Source organism: Rhincodon typus, chromosome 30 (assembly GCF_021869965.1).
Source record: "Rhincodon typus isolate 14 chromosome 30, sRhiTyp1.1, whole genome shotgun sequence".
NCBI lineage: Eukaryota > Metazoa > Chordata > Chondrichthyes > Orectolobiformes > Rhincodontidae > Rhincodon > Rhincodon typus.
This window is the reverse complement of record NC_063361.1, coordinates 35,621,565-35,637,611: the sequence shown is the minus strand read 5'-3', so window position 1 is coordinate 35,637,611 and position 16,047 is coordinate 35,621,565. Positions and strand designations below refer to the sequence as shown.

Here is a 16,047-nt window from a genome sequence, read left to right as displayed (position 1 = left end):
GACCTGAAACCTGTAACTGTTCAAGTTTGTGGATGAATGGATGTGTGGTTAATAGTGAGGCAGAAGCTCTAAAGTTACAGGATATAAAGGGATTGGTCAGATGGAATTTAGCTCTAAATGAACGGCCAAACAGTAGGAAGCTCGAATCTCTGGGTGCTTGTTTGTGTCCGTGAAGGTAGAAGGACCAGTTATTAGGGTGGTTAAGATGACAAATGGGATAGTTACCTTTATCAGGGTGGTGTAGATTACATAAGCAGTCAGGTCATATTGGAGAGATAGCAAGAACTGCAGATGCTGGAGTCAGAGGCAACAGTGGGGAGCTAGAGGAACACAGCAGGGAAGAAGGGTCCTGACCCAAAGTGTCCGCTTTCCTGCTCTGATGCTGCCTAGCCTGCTGTGTTCCTCCAGCTCCACATTTTGTTCTATCGAGGTCACTATTGGAGTTGTACAAAACTGGTATAGGCCAGAGCTGGAATACTGTGTGCCATTCTGTTCACCACACTAAAGATTCATAGGATGTTTGTCCAGATTGGAAAATTTTTTTGTTGTTGTAAAGAGAGGTTGGATAAGCTTAGGTTATTTTCTTTAGAGCAGATGAGAGAACACAATTGCTGTGTAAAAGATTGAGACCCATCAGCAGGATAGATAGGAAGCAGCTGTTTCTCTCCGTTGAAGGATCAATAACAAGAGGATGTAAATTTAAAGGGGAAAGGAAGGAGGTTTAGAGGGAATTGGACGAAAATGTTTTTTGTCCGGATAGAGGTAGGAATCTGGATGATCACTTAGCCCATACCCTGGAATATTATGACGTTAAGTGCTGGAAATTGAAATTAGTGTAGATACGTTGGTGCAGAATTAATGGGCTGAAGGGCCTCTTCTGTGCTCTGTGACTATGACTCTGTCTACTGTTGCTGGCCATGTATCACGAGCATTCTGCATTTCAATTAATGCTGTCCAGTTATTAAAAAAAATTCATACAATTGTGTTTTTCCTGTTTTATTACACAATATTTGCGTTCCTGTTAAACAACACACAGGGTGTAATGTTGCAGGAGCAGTTATCACAATACTTAATAGGAATTCTACAAAAACAGATCCTTTAAAACCAGCTAAAATCAGTTCTCCCCCTCTAAAAGACAACATTTGATGATTAAATGTGAATCAGACAGAAGAGCTGCAATGTATGAAAACTAGGAAAGTGGCACTAATACTTTAGTTTCCATGCTTGTATTTTTCCTTCCACAAATACCTCAAACATACCCACATCATTTCCCTACTGCCCCCCACCCTCCCTCCCCGCATCACGTTTAAAAAGATTACTAATGAGAACATAATCAGTCTTACTCCAGTTACACAAACACTTTGTTAAAGCAATACTTTTCCTGCATTTGGACACTCTTGGATTCTGATGTTGCAGCCAGTTGGGAAGAGGCCATCATGGAAACAACAGCCACCTCCCTTTTCCAGGTCTACGGTACGTGAATTATAATGAGACCGCATACTCTTCTCTTCCCCTCCCCCCACCCCGCCCCCAAAACCCTCCCCCAAAACCCTCCCCCGATAGACAAAACACAGCCAGTACTCTCAAGAATCACAATTCTACAGGGGAATTTTTAAAAGGTAGTTTTTTTTGGTTTGATTTGTGACTTGGGCAGGTAAAGCCACATCCATGCCCACCCCCAGTTGCTAGGCAAAGGAGCAGATGTAAATCAGTGATGCACATGTGTATTTGCTACACAACTTCCCTCTCCTCCCAAATGGGTTGAACAGATAAAATAATGGTTCAGTGAGAGGTTTCACCAATCAAACAACTGAGTCAATAATAAAATGGTATACTGGGACCAAATAAACTTAAGAGTTCCTGGGGCTATCCACCAAACACTCCCAGAGCGATAATTACACCTAGTACCTACTCGTGCTCCTCAGGTGGGGAATGAATTAGATGAGCACTGGCCACAAGGTGCCATGCTTTACACAGCTGTCTGGAAATAAAGATGGAATTACAAGAGCACTACAATTCATATCTTCAAAGGTCACTGGTCCAGCGATGGCAAGACAGTGGAGAATATGGTGCTGCACTGGGATATGGTAGTTGGAATCTCAACCTGCACCATCATAACCAGGTGGCCATGCAATATAAGTAGGGAAGGCACAGTGAAGCTGTTGGGATAATGCTTCCGAAGTAAACCTCTACCTGACCACAAAAATAGAAAATAAAAATGGCATGCATCCAAAAAACAAACGTCTCCTTGTCCCAATGCTGCAAACTGCTAGGTCTTTTTGCAGTTCTGTCTGTGCTACACTGCGGCATTGTCCTCCCAGAATCCAGGACAGGAGCACAGATTCCGTCACTAGGCAGTGGAAGTTAAACAATTAGCGAGCTTTAATACAAAACAAAATCAAAATCAAAATCAAATTTAAAACTGCGTAAGCCACAAGAACAGCAAGTTACTCTACTTCACATGACTGGAATCTTGCACCAATCAGCAACCTCAAGAATTTGACCCTTTAAGAAATCCTGTCCAACATCATTTGACCCTTTAAGAACGCCTTTCTCACTAATTGAGGTTTATTGTTCAATTGTAGAGCAGCCTGCACTAGCCAACAAGAGGGGAGTCTTTCACTATAACTGAAACACTATCTTAAAAGCAAAGAAAAAAAAACCCAGGGGAGCGAGGCTTACAATGGCAGGATACTCATGAGTAGGAGCCACCGAATTCTCTCTTCCACCCCACTCCAATAGAGGTGTAACTACAACCATCAGGCAGCCACACAGGGCTTTCTAAAGTAGTTGTCACATCTCAAGACAAGTCAAATAAATTCTATCCAAGCTGCCCTTCAGATCCGGAGCATGTGAAGGAAAAGGCTGAGGAGAGGGAGGAATTTTAACCAAAACCATCATACATCATATTAAAAAGAGGCTACTGTTTAAATGGCACATCAGCCCTACAGACTCCTTTCCCCTTCGAGGATTCAAACCCTATGCTACAAGCCAAGGTAACTAATCTACAATTCACTGGCTTCTACAGTTGTTATCCAAAAATCTGGAGGAAAAAAAAATCATGCTGCATTTAAAAACACAACCTGTCCCATCCCCTCTCAAATGCTGACAATGATATGGGTCTGAAAGGATTGAGAAAAGGTACACCCGGAGAACTATACACCTGTACAACTGAAAACCACTTTCTGAAAAGTCGGGATTATTTTCTCGTCTTGTAAAGTTGTAATGGGAGTTGCTTACGCCCCTCTCCCTTGATTACTTTTCCTCCTTCTTTTCTTCCTCTTCAGATGGGTATGAATGCCACGTCAGACGTTCCTCATAAAATGAGATAACCACCTGGGGACACTTGACATTTGCCTCTTTTGCTGGAACCAAATCAGCCTCATCAGAGTTTTTCCTGGATGGAGAACAGAAATTAATAAGTTTATGAACAACTTTTAATCTGATTTGGTCTGGAATCTGCAAGTACACAACACACCTAACTATATCAGTCAAACTCACACTAACAGCTCCTACCCAGGCAGATTATTCTTGGTGATAAGCTTTGTATCTCATTTTCTGGGTTGGGGGCAGAAGCGGTGAAGATAGAGTAATTGGATAATTCTTTCAAAGACTTCACACAGACATGATAAGCCAGACAGCCTACTTCTAAGATTAATTATTCCATTCTATGATTTCTTTCTTCCACCCTTTTCTACAGCCATCCTTTGGCTCTTGGGTGCTAGTTAGGGACAGATTTATATTCCCATCCATAGATTGAGATCTTTTAGTCTCTAGCCAGAGTAACATTTTTCGGTGAGAGGCTTAAACCCAGAAATCAATTTTAAAAGCTAGAACTCACCACTTCATGAGGAACATGAGCTCTCCGCTGGAGTCTGTAGCCCCAATAATACGCTCTGGCTCCAATCCTCTGGCAAAACCTCTTGGCTTCTCCTGCTGCAAGAGAAACACATCAGACCTCGGCCAGGGAGGAGGGGTGGGAAGATGGTGTGTCATCACTGTGACAAACCAAGAAATCCACAGAGAGACAGGTTTACTCAACAGAAAGGGATGAGGGTGACTCTTAACTCCCTAGAACTTAGTCTAACCCTCCAAGTCCTTTAAACATACCAGGCTACCTTGGTCAATAAACATTCATGTAGATACTAAAATATAGTCAAGATCTGGCACAATCTGTCCCAGAGAAATTGCCAAGAATTATTGTTGAGCACCTTAATCCATAATACCTGATTCCTCCCCTCAAAGCCATGAGCTCGTTTCTCATGAAAGGACAGTAATTTAAGTAGTTATTTTGCATCACTTGCTTTTGTTCTCATGGTACATGATCCAGACTTTGCTCTGTCTTGATTCCAACTCTGCACATTGGTTTGAAGGGAACCCAGGGCAAGGAACAAGAATGGAAGGGCGAATGGATTCATAATTCTATTCCAGTACTATATAGCCAAACTTGGAGGGAATGGCCAGTTAAGGACCGCCTCTCCTCACCAGGATAGTTCTAGAAAGTGACAGGTTACAGCAAAAGTAGATCATTTATCCCTTTGTAACAGAAGAGATGTTTAAAATGTTCCTAGTATTTTACTCTAATAAACACTGCATTTTCAGTTCAAGGCTAGAGTATCTGCAGGAAATGGAAGAACAGGTAATATTGAAAAGAAAGCAGAAGCATATTCACAGACCTCCTCTCTCCTCTTCTTGTTTTTATTTTCCTCAGTTTCAGTATCAGACTCTGCTTTCCGTTTGGGCCCCTCTGTTTTGTCTATTCCATCATGTGCTATTTTCTGGGACTGTAAAAACTCTGCGATGAGATCAGGACAGTCAAGATTCTCCTCAGGCTCCCATGTGTTGTCATCACTGAAAACAAAAAATCAGTTTATAGACAGCAGGCTGTGAGCAAACAAACAACATGCCCCCAGCACTGCACCTCCCCCCCCCAAAAAAAAAAGCTCAGCTTCTCATCATCAGTCTCGAACAAACTGTTCTGGGCCACTGGGGCAAGATTAGATGGGACAGGGATTTTCAAACAAACCCTTAATTGGGTCTACATTACGTTTTCTATCCAGCTTCACTCAGCATAACATACAACACGTTAGATCTGCAATCAAATGTATGTCTTCTGCACACACTAATGAGTATCTAACAATACAATCCAGGCTACGAAAACTGTGCGGCCTCCTACATCGTAAGCGATGCAGCTGAAACACAGATGTTGAACGGAGAAGGACTTTTGAGCTGTGCTTTGGTGTGATTCACTGTAACTCACAAGGATGTAGCCTGTACTGTCCTGACAGTAAACCACAAACACAGACATGGGAGCTCACAAATCAGTGCCTCAACACTTAAGTATGTTTATCCTGTTTACAGTTTCTCAAAATTCCAATGTGAACTTTAATCTTCTTAAAAAAGCACTTTCGTTCAATGTGCTACAATGTTGTACAGAACTGAAGACCCAAAATGGAGCACGAAAGAAAGACCTCACCTTAATTACTAGACTGCAGTGAGACAAGGGACACCACTTTGGCCGGGTTGTGGGGCAATTCAAAGGGCTTTAGCCATTCTAATTTATTTTTGGGGACGAAATTAGTGAAATTTGACTGCTTTTTTCTACTTCCTTTTTAACTTGAGAATCATATGCCAATGCAATTAAAAGATGTTAACAGGGGAGGTTAAGAAGGCAGATGTAATCTAATTGCTTAGTGAAGGCAACTATAGCTGATTATTTACTCAGTTTCAAAATTAAATTCATCTGATAGCTTTGTTGCATAGTGACAAAGGAATCTCTCTCTGGCCCATTCCTTAGTGACCAGCAATGGTAAATGTGTATCTGGCACTTAAGACATGATCTGGCTTGACCATGATACTCATGACAGAGCAGCCTTCTGTAAAAATGCCTCTTACAGGAACAAGCCTGTTTCATCATTTCATAAAGACATGGCTGATTTGGACTTTGACTCCATATCCATTTTATATCCAGTGTCTATAATTAATCTCAGATTTTAAATTCTGAATCTAGCTAGCACCTAATGCTTTTTGTGGAAAACAGTTCCACATTTCTATTATCTGTGGTGATAGGAAGTGTTTGCTTAACTTCCTTCCTGAATGGCATGGTTCTGATTTGATCAGGTTATGCCCTTTCAGTTGCACTATCCATTCCTTTCAAAAATCTTAGAAGTTTCATTAAATCACCCTTTAACCATCCAGATTCCAGGGGAAAAATACATGGAAATTAACTCAAAACAGGCCATTCAAATTAATCTCTATCGGTATTTATTATTCAAACAATAGTTCTAATCGCATTTACTCATCTTTTTCCAGTACTGTTTCATTCAACTATCTTGTCAGTCTAATCCTGACACAGTCCAGCATCAAACAATGATGGATATATATTCTGTAGCTTTAAAATTCTCCTGACACAAGTTCTAAATCTTAGTTTCCCTTCAGTGACCAGGGTATAATGTGTGTGATCTCTCATTATCTAACCCGGGTAATACTCTGGTGAATGTGCTGCACGTCTTCGAAGGCCTACATGGAGAACGGACAGATCTGTTACTGAAACTAACATGAAGTCAGTTAAACACTCACTCCGAGAATCCTTTCCACTTCAGCAGATATTCCACTTTTCCTTTCACGATACGCCTGTCCAGTACTTTTTCAACGACGTACTCTTCCTCCTCCTCCTCTAGAACCTCCTCCACCTTTTTCTTGTTTTGCTTTTTCCCCATTGTGTCCAGTCTTAAATTGAGAAGTGAGGCTGAAGCTGTTTAAAAAAAAAGTTAACTAAATTTAGAAATTGTAAAATCAACACAAACAGCATTCCTTTCAAATCAGAATGCATCACTCGCTACCCCCTCCCAGACACTCTCTAAAAAGGAGAGTCTGCCACACTGATAGTCTACACTGTCATAATGAGCACCAAATGAAAGTTTGCAGGATGTAAAAAAAATTGATAATTTTGAAATTCTTATTGTTTTCACACATTTTCACAGTCTTGCCCCTCTCAATTTCCGTCAACCTTACAACACTTTAAAATTTGTTTATGGGGTGTAGGCATAGCTGACTGGGCTGGCATTTATTGCTCATCCCTGATTGCAGATTTCCCACCCTAAAAGGATATTAGTGAACTAGACGGGTTTATGTACGAGAATTGAGAAAGGTTACATTGTCACCATTAGTCTAGCTTTTTTAATTCTAAATTTTCTATTGAGTTCAGATGCGACCACAGTGGGATTCAAACCAATATCCCCGGAACATTACAGACTCCGGTATATTATTCTAATGATATTACCACTGCAATCCACTTCTGCCCTCTTATAAGTACCAATTTTTATTACTCCGCTATTGGTAGGTCTTCAGCTGTCTGGATCTTTAAAGGAATTTCTTCCTCAAACCTCAGATTCTGCCATTCCCTCCTCCTCTAAAGGTGCTTCCTAAAACTTACTTCTTAGATCAAGTTTTGGTCACATCTACTTAACTGACTTGGTTTTTGTGTTTAACAAAAAATGCTCCCGTAAAGCAGTATCTTACTGCATTATGAATTATACAGGTACAAGTGATTGTACACATGTAATAGTATGGGGGAGGTGGGAAATAAAGAGTTAAAAGACCATGGTCAGGGATGTGACAGAGTTTGACAATGGTGCAATTTAAAACAAAAATGATCACCCTCTTTAAAACCCCAATTTCCAAACAAAGGACAAAGTAAAGTTGCAGTCCTTCTGTTGAGCAGAATCCCAACATCAGCCAGAGCCGTGGTAATGACTGAACTGAACGTGTACAACAGCCTAGTTTGCATACGGACCAGAGAACTGTTGACATCAAATCAGCAGGGCTTAAACAAAATGTGACGCTGCGTTTAAAAGTCAACTATATTTTCAACTTATCATTGGGACCAGTCAACATCCCAACCCTCAGTCGATTCTTCTTGTCTGGCAAATTCTATTTCTTCTCCCTATCCATCAGTTTCTCAGCTGTTGTGAAGGGCAATCTCATTCCCTTTGGAAGAAAAAGTTCATAAAACCTACTTATATTTCAAAGGGAACAGGGTTGGGAGTCAAATATTTAATTTACAAATAAAGAAATTGTGGAGTTTTTTTGGCTGCATGAAGTGAAACCATAAGCTCCAGGCAAAATAGAAACGACAGGGGTATTCCCCTGTACGACACTGGAGACACAGTACTTTAAATGACTGATCTTCGTAATAGTGTTTGTGCAACTATTTCTGCTGTCACTATTTTGCTGGAGATTCCCTCCTACTTTTAGGATCAAGAGATTTTCGTTATGAAAGTCCCACACAGTATTGAAGGGCAGTGTCGATACTCAGCCCATTACTAGGCCGAGTTTACTATGATGCTGCTTGACCTGCTGTGTTCATCCAGCTCTACACCTTGTTATCTCAGATTCTCCAGCATCTGCAGTTCTGACTATCTCTAGACTTTTGTATCGTACAGCCAACGGCTGACTCCACAAACCAGATGCATGGCATTATACAAAGGACAGATAGCTGTGGCTTCTGAAAAAAGCTTCAAAAGGTAGATCTTTATTAGCAGAAAATCACCCCATGAAAAGAATAATAAAATTGGATATCTTCTTGGGTAAGTCAGCGAAACTGGCTGATGGGGAGTTTGAGCACAGGTGATGAAAGCACCGAGCTCCATATTTCACATACAGAAACCACTGGAGACAGGGAAAAAAAACCCTGTCAACTGTGGTTAGGTTGGCTGTAAGTATTCTAAGGGCTTCAAATCAGAACTGTGATTATTGCAAAGCAAAGTCTCAGTATTTTATGTAAAAGAAAATAGACTGATTTGGAAAACAGTTGTCCAAATCCAGAGTTTATGGTGTAATCTGCCCATTTGAGAAGGATAGTGAATGTGATTGCTGAGAAAACATGAGGAAAAAGAAGCATCTGCAACATGTGGGCTTCATCAACAGCCAAATGATGCTCTCTGTTGGACAGTGTCAGGTGGTTGCAAAGGTAGCTCAACTGTTTGCTGAAAAACCGACAAACAATCAGTACTTGTGGCCCTATTCTATCCCTCCCAACAAGGAGGAAAGCTGCAAGCAACACAGAAATCAGATTGCACCAACATCCCACATTCTCTTGAAGCAGCATCTAGATCATAAATCTATGTAGTGAACAGGTGTAGGAAGGAATAAGACGACGCTCATATGTACAGATGCAATTACAGGAGGCCATTCAACCAGTCTGTTCCAACATTCAATTAGTCTTCTACAAATCACTTACCCACAAACTCAATCCATCAATGCCACCCACACCAATTGTTCCCTAGTATCTAAAGCCTGTTGATACAGTGTTCCAAATTATCACCATCCTGTGACTCTAATTATTTATTCATTCATGGGGCATGACATCGCTGGCTAAGCAAACATTTATTGACCACTCAGTGGTGGTGAGCCTCCTCCTCGAACCACTGTAGTCCATGTGATATAAGGATGAGTTCCAGCATTTTAACCCAGTGAAGGCATCCCTGATACCTAGGGTGATGCCAGGTAGTCCATCTGGTTTCATCCCTTTTGGGGGGATTGTAATGAATTGATACAGCAGAATGGCTTGCTAAGCCATTGCAGAGTCACCCACATCGTTGTGAGCCAGAATCACAGAAGTCAGACTGGGTAAGGATAGCAGATTTCCAACCTTACAGAAACTTGATGAATCAGGTGGGTTTTTACCACTGCCCCACACAATTACACTCTCTGTTTTGTTTCACCACTAGAGAAAGATTTCTCCATATTGGATCCTTTTAACATTTAAACACCTGATCAGATCAATCTTCTAACTCAAGGGAATACAGACTGAATGTATGTAACACCACCTCATCATTTAATTAATGCACCACCTCCGAGTTCAGTATATTGTTTCCTGAGGTGCAGTGTCAGAAATGAACAATTACTCTAAACAGAGCCTTTGTCAGACACTACATAACTGGAACATCACTTGAGCAAAAGGCCAACATTCCATTAGTTGTTTTGACTGTTTTCCATACCTGTCTAATGATTTCCAAATCTCTGATCCTCTGCTGTTCATGTTTTCTGAACATATAGAAAATTCAACTTTTTTCTACTTCTTTCCCTTAGCTGTTCCTGAAGGAGGTTCACTCTTGAAAATGGTTGGCAAAATTCATCAAGTTTCTGTTGCTTATAAAGAAATTATATGGCACATTTTGCTGTTTCAAAATTGCTTTAATAACTATCAGAAAAAGTTTACATTTTAAAAGTACTGCAGGAATATTTTTTCCAGAACTATTCATAAAAAGACTTTGCAACAGACTGCCTCAAAAAACATAACTCCACTGGCCTTATGCCTCTTGGCCACCTTCCATGTTCACTGTGTTCAAGCCCCATTATGCTGTGTGGAGAGGGGCTGCACCTGGCCTGTTGTCTGCTCCCTTTAGCTTTCAGATATCTTAACTTATTATGCGTTTCCTGTGTGTTTTTTTATTCCTCACTCACATGACGTGGTTTGCTGACCAGTGTTGTACTAAATAAAAGATCACTTGTTAGTTTAAATCTTTGTCTATGTTTGTGTTTGCAAGACCGCAGGAATCACTCCATGCATAAAATTGTTTCAGATATCATGTGCCAATTCCACCTCATTGAAAGAAGGCAAGGTCATCATTGGTTCAAATACCTACTAATTAGAAGGTTGTGGGTTAAAGTCCCACACAAGAGACTGAGCCTATAATCCATGCTGCCGCTTCAATGCATTACTGTGACACTTCTGCGATATGGAGAATATTTCAGATATGTTAAATGAAGCCATGGTCTGCCCTCTCAGGCAGGCACAAAGGATCCCATGGTGCCATATCAAAGAAGAGCAAAAGCATTTTTCTCAGTGACCTGACCACTATTTCTCACTCAGTCAGTATCACTAAAATAGAGTTGCTGGTCATCAGCACATTACTGCTTATGGGATCTTACTTCACACAAATTTGGCTATGATGTTTCCTACAATATAGCATGACTACACTTCAAAGCAGCATAACCTCATTAGTCATGTTGCATTTTGGGGTATCCTGAAGTCAGGAAGGGTGATATACAAACAAAAACATTTATTTCAATTGTATCAAACTGCTTATTGGAGAGTAGGGATGTGGAATTAAGTACAGCTTTGTCAATGAGCACCCCATGTCCCAAGAATGGTTTAACAAAAGAACGATGAGATATTCCCATTCTCCAGGCTCCATTCATGAACAGCGATGAGAGCATATTCAATTCTCATTGCTCCTCCCCTTACACACCCAGGACAATCACCCAATCTCAAATGTTTACTAGTAAACTAATGGACTGACAGAAAGTTAGATCTTATGAACAGTGAATGTGTAGGCTGAAGATTTCAGAAGAGTCAGGGAACTGATTAAGAAGTATCAGGTATGGCACAGCAACCATAATTTTATAGACAGTGCCTTTCACAAACACAGGACTTCCAAAAGTCCCACTGCAGACAATTAAATACCTTTTATGTAATATCTGTTGCAATACAAAAAGTATATTTATATAGAATATTTTAATAATTTTCACTGATCTGGCCAGATGTCACATAAGCCAACACCATAAAATAAGATCAACACCAACTAATCGTGAAGAATTATACTGAACACTGAAAATAAAACCATCCAGAAGGGCTAAGCTTTTTTAAATAAATAAATACATTTTATATATAGTACATATTATATATGTGTATTACACACATATATACATACACACACACTGAAATGATTCTTCTGAAACTGACTTTCATAAGAGGACTTTGAAAATTGCATCCATCACCAATGCAGGGGTTTCAGTATCATCTTGCCTAAGAAATTAATTCCCTCCTAATTCCAGACAGCAACAAGCTTTACATTCTTTATTTTACACTGCAAACCCCTTCCCCTAAACAAGTTCTTCATTGTGAAATGTGAATATTTACAGTCCCAGTATGGGTAGCCAACAGTCTGGATTATCTAATCACCTATTTAGAACATTTTTGAAAAACTAGTTTAAAACATTTTGTTTTGCTTGATGTAGACCTTTAACAAAGAGGAATTGGTTAAAAAGCAATATTGATACAAACATGGAGATGATGATTAGGGCAGTGAGGAGCTGCAGTCAGTTGAGATTGCATGTCCGACTACAAATGTTTGCAACCCACATGGCAACACATTGGGTGTCTTGCTATGTCAAACCTGCGGTCAAGCTTACAACCAGGCTTGCTGGCAGCAAGTTATAATCCACAGCCCAGTTTTAACCGTTCACAGCTTGCTGCTGCTGGTCTACAGGAGCAGGGAGGCAGCTTGGAGGTCAAACTGCCTATTCACAAAATGAAACCTATGAAATGTAATCCTGTATCACAAGTAAAGAAAGTTCTTGTAAACAATGGTGGGACTTTAAGGTGAAATTATTCGAGTCACAGTTGACTGGAACCAAATGACACTGCCATTTCCCAACAAAAAACTGTCAGGATGTAACCTCCCTCAGAATGTAATCTGGCTAGGCCCATATGACTAGACTCCTTTCATCACGAACTAGTGGTTTTAATAAATCTTTGCTTCCGACACCGTTATAACTTGTCTGACAGGTCCATATTCAAAAACGTTCATTTACACTATTGACCAATATTTGCACTAAACTGTACACTAATTCTTGGCAGCATTATTTACTGATTGTGAACTCATGAGACATTGAATCTGTTACTGGAATATGAACCAGGTGTTAACACAACCTTAGAAACAAGCTCAGAATCTCCTGGCTGGAATTAGAATTAAAACAGCAGCAATGGAAAAGCAGCTTCAATCTAAGCCCCACTGCTCTGCAGAGATTTCTCATTAAAAATCAGCTCACATTCTGCTCGCCTCCTCTTCTTTCAAAGAATTTTAAAAAAATATATAGATTTAGTATTTCTGGATGTCATTTTATTTTAAGGCAATCTTTATTGCCGAGTACCAATTAGTGCAACAGACCCAAAGTCAGTACCAACCAAAATAGTGGTTTCAATGAGATCCTATGCTGCATCGCAGCCAGTTTCACAGTACTATTATTGCCTGGCACATTTCACTGTATCCTGGCAACATCTTCACCGAGTATACCTCTTAAACAAGATGAAGTACAGTAACGGGTGCATAACCTCATTCAGATCAACAACAGGTTATTCTGAAGAATTGTCACCGGAGGCTTTGATTAAAGTGTCAGCTTTGTCTCAGTGGCAGCATTTTCACCTTGGAGTTAGAAGAATGTGGATTCTAATTCCCCCGCATCCAGGCTGACTTGTCTTGTACTATCCAAAATATGTAACATCTGATAAGACCTTAAGTGCCATCTGCCCTCTTAGGTGAATGCAAAATATCCACAGCAACTCTGAAAAACAGCAGAGTTCTCCCTGGTGTCTCCATCTCTTACCCTTCAACAAATATCACTAAAAATATGTTCTGAAGAAAAGGTCATATCAAACTTCAAATATTAACTGATTATCTCTCTATAGACGCTGCCAGTCTTGTTGAGTTTCTTCAACATTTTGTTTGAAATTATTAAAGATCTGACCACTTCCACATTACTGTTTGAGAGCTTACTGTGTCTAAACTGGTTGCTACATTTCCCACATTATTAAACAGTGACTATATTTCAAAACTACTACTTGGTTGAAAAGGGCTGCACGATGACCTGAGTTTGTGAAAGGCATGGTATATTTTGGCACCAGTTGAAGAGAACCTGCTGCTAAACCTCTGCCAAAGATCTGGCTGACAAGATTGCGCCAAGGAAGAAACTCTCTTCCTTCCCCTGTGCTGTGTGGGTCAAAATGTGCACGAAATAAAACACGATTCACAGCAGAGCAAATTATTGAATGAATGCTGCTGTCCAGTTGTTAAAGGAAGTCACCACAACAAATAGCAACGTGACATGATCAGTTAATCTCTCCGCAATAAATAAACTCCTTCATCTACTAGAATCATTCATTGTTTCTCTATGGATAATGCTAGATCTGTTAAGTATTTCCAGCATGTTGAGATTTTTACAGGTTTAACATCTGAAGTACGTTTCTCTCAGATTAACAATTATCCATTTAGATTACCCTCATTTGGCTCCTGCGTTGTTAGTAAGGGAGGGAGGGCAAATAACGGTCAGGACACGGTGTCCTGATCTTCTGAAAGAGTGGCCGCGGGATCTTTAGCATCCCACAGCATCACTCCATTTAGCGTCCCATCGAAAAGATGGCACCTCTGGCAGTGCAGCACCCCCTCAGTACAGCACCACACAGCGTTGGCCTAGATTGTGCGCTCAAGTCTCTGCGGTGGGGCTTGAACCCACCATCTTCTGACTTTAGAGGCCAAATGCCACCTACCGAAACCCAACTGACGCCTTCAAATTGGGCGGGGAATGAAGGAGGATTCAGTGAAGTGGGAAAAAATATTTTCTAATTAATGCAACGAGTCGCCGTTAAGCTGCAGGTGGTGTTTGCAACTTTAAAAAGGTAACGTTTAAAATGCAAACCCGTACCTTTTATAAAAAGGAGCGGCCGACGGTAATACTAGTATTTTAAACCGTCTTCAAATCCCACGATTACTATAATCTAAGAAAACAAATCTTGCAAAAATACACAAGCTGTTTTGGTAAAAATGTAAAAGAAACACACACAAACAAAAGGCTTCTTCACAACCCGCCACGGTGACCGAGCGCCGCCAGTGCGCAGGCGCGGGAAATTCCAACATGGCGCCCAGTCGTGGGGGTTGCTGGGAGTTGTAGTCCACGCCGGCCCTGCTTCCCGCCTTCATGGGGCCCTCAAAACCCGCGACTCCGGGGCTAAAGAAGGGAGGGCATCGGCCACATTCCCGTCCCATATCCTTCCCCCCTCCTGCCTGGGGAGAGGGTAGCCTCCCCGCTTCGAAAGGAGCAGATTTTCGTCTTCTTTTCTGTGGCTCGGAGCGCCCGCCCATGCGCAGTGAGGCGCCGCCACCGCCGGACTACAAACCGCGCGCGGCACAAATGTACCCGGGACAGGGACCAAACATCAGATTTCGGTCAAAAAATGTGTTTCGTTTTCCCCCCAAAAAGTGCAAGTTCTTCGTAGAAATACGACTGTGAACGTGCATTTAAAATCCTCTGCATAAAGTAAATACAATTCTCAGCGTTAAAACATTCCTCTATGCTCCCGCATGGCGCACGCGCACTAATCAAAGCAAGTTCATGTTTTTTTTAAAAATGACACCCTTTTTCTCGTAAATGAAAAAAATTGACGCGGCATTTCAAAACAAAAGAGATAAAATCAAGTCTTTGGCGACGAGGATAACTTCGATTGAGGAAAGGAAGGAGACACTTTTGAATGGTCAGACCGCGGCCTAGGCCCAGGGATCGGCACAAAAAACCCCGAGACACAATAAAGCCCGAGGCCGCCCTCCCCTCACACACCACCTTCCCCCCCCCCCCTTAAACACCACACAAACAACAACCCTTCACCTTCACCATCCCTCCGCCGCTGACCAAAAATTACAAAGGGCGAACGGACATGAAGCAGCGGGGAACAGACCCCCTTTTTTCGGTTTTGTTTTAAAGATTTTTTTTAAAAATAAATAAAAGAGTGGAAATGCTTTACCCATGTTGCCGCTAAAGATGGTGGCGTGCCGGGGAGTCGGAACCAATCTGCGGGATGGGGCGAGTAGCCGGAGTTCGGGAGGAGGCGGACCCGGGGCTGGTGGGTGGGCGGCAGTTTGTGGGGTTGGGCGGGGGGGGAAAGATGCTGCTGCTGCACTCGGTCGCAACCGTCCTGAGGTAAATCCACGGCGTTTAAACGGGGCCTTCTGGTTTTTCAAAACAAACCCTACGACTAATTATTAACTGCTGCGCCTTGGCCCCGGCTTCAAGTGATTGTGTTACTGCTACTTATTTATTTTGACCTGATAAACTCAGGGGGAGGTTCGGCCAGAGGTGGTGATTGCAGACTGTTAGGATCACAAAATTACTAGTAGCAATCATTTAAACCATAGACTATTCCAGTGCTACCCTGGCTACCTTGTCTTCCACTCAGAGGTGCTGTCGTGGTGCAGTGGAAGTGTCCCTACC

The 16,047-nt window shown here is 41.4% G+C and overlaps 2 protein-coding genes across 7 annotated transcripts in view; one reads left to right on the top strand and one right to left on the bottom strand.

Moving 5' to 3' along the window:
- Positions 1-980: 980 nt before the first annotated feature.
- cbx1b (chromobox homolog 1b (HP1 beta homolog Drosophila)) lies at positions 981-15,708 on the bottom strand. Of its 5 annotated transcripts, none has more exons than XM_020512707.2 (5): positions 15,581-15,708; positions 6,580-6,754; positions 4,677-4,851; positions 3,842-3,936; positions 981-3,397 (listed from the first exon to the last, which is right to left on the bottom strand). In XM_020512707.2, the coding sequence occupies exons 1-5, from the start codon at positions 15,582-15,584 to the stop codon at positions 3,256-3,258; spliced, it is 591 nt and encodes a 196-aa protein (XP_020368296.1). In that variant the 5' UTR covers positions 15,585-15,708; the 3' UTR covers positions 981-3,255. The 5 variants fall into 5 exon arrangements, with proteins under 5 accessions (XP_020368296.1, XP_020368297.1, XP_048470564.1 ...); XM_020512708.2 differs by having other exon boundaries at positions 3,842-3,933; XM_048614607.1 differs by lacking the exon at positions 15,581-15,708 and adding an exon at positions 14,624-14,648.
- LOC109913227 (sorting nexin-11-like) overlaps positions 15,708-16,047 on the top strand; it is a 114,193-nt gene continuing 113,853 nt past the window's right edge. For both annotated transcript variants that reach the window (XM_020512711.2, XM_048614609.1), the window contains exon 1: positions 15,708-15,756. The gene's annotated coding sequence lies outside the window, so the exon portion shown is untranslated. The remainder of the gene's footprint in view (positions 15,757-16,047) is intronic.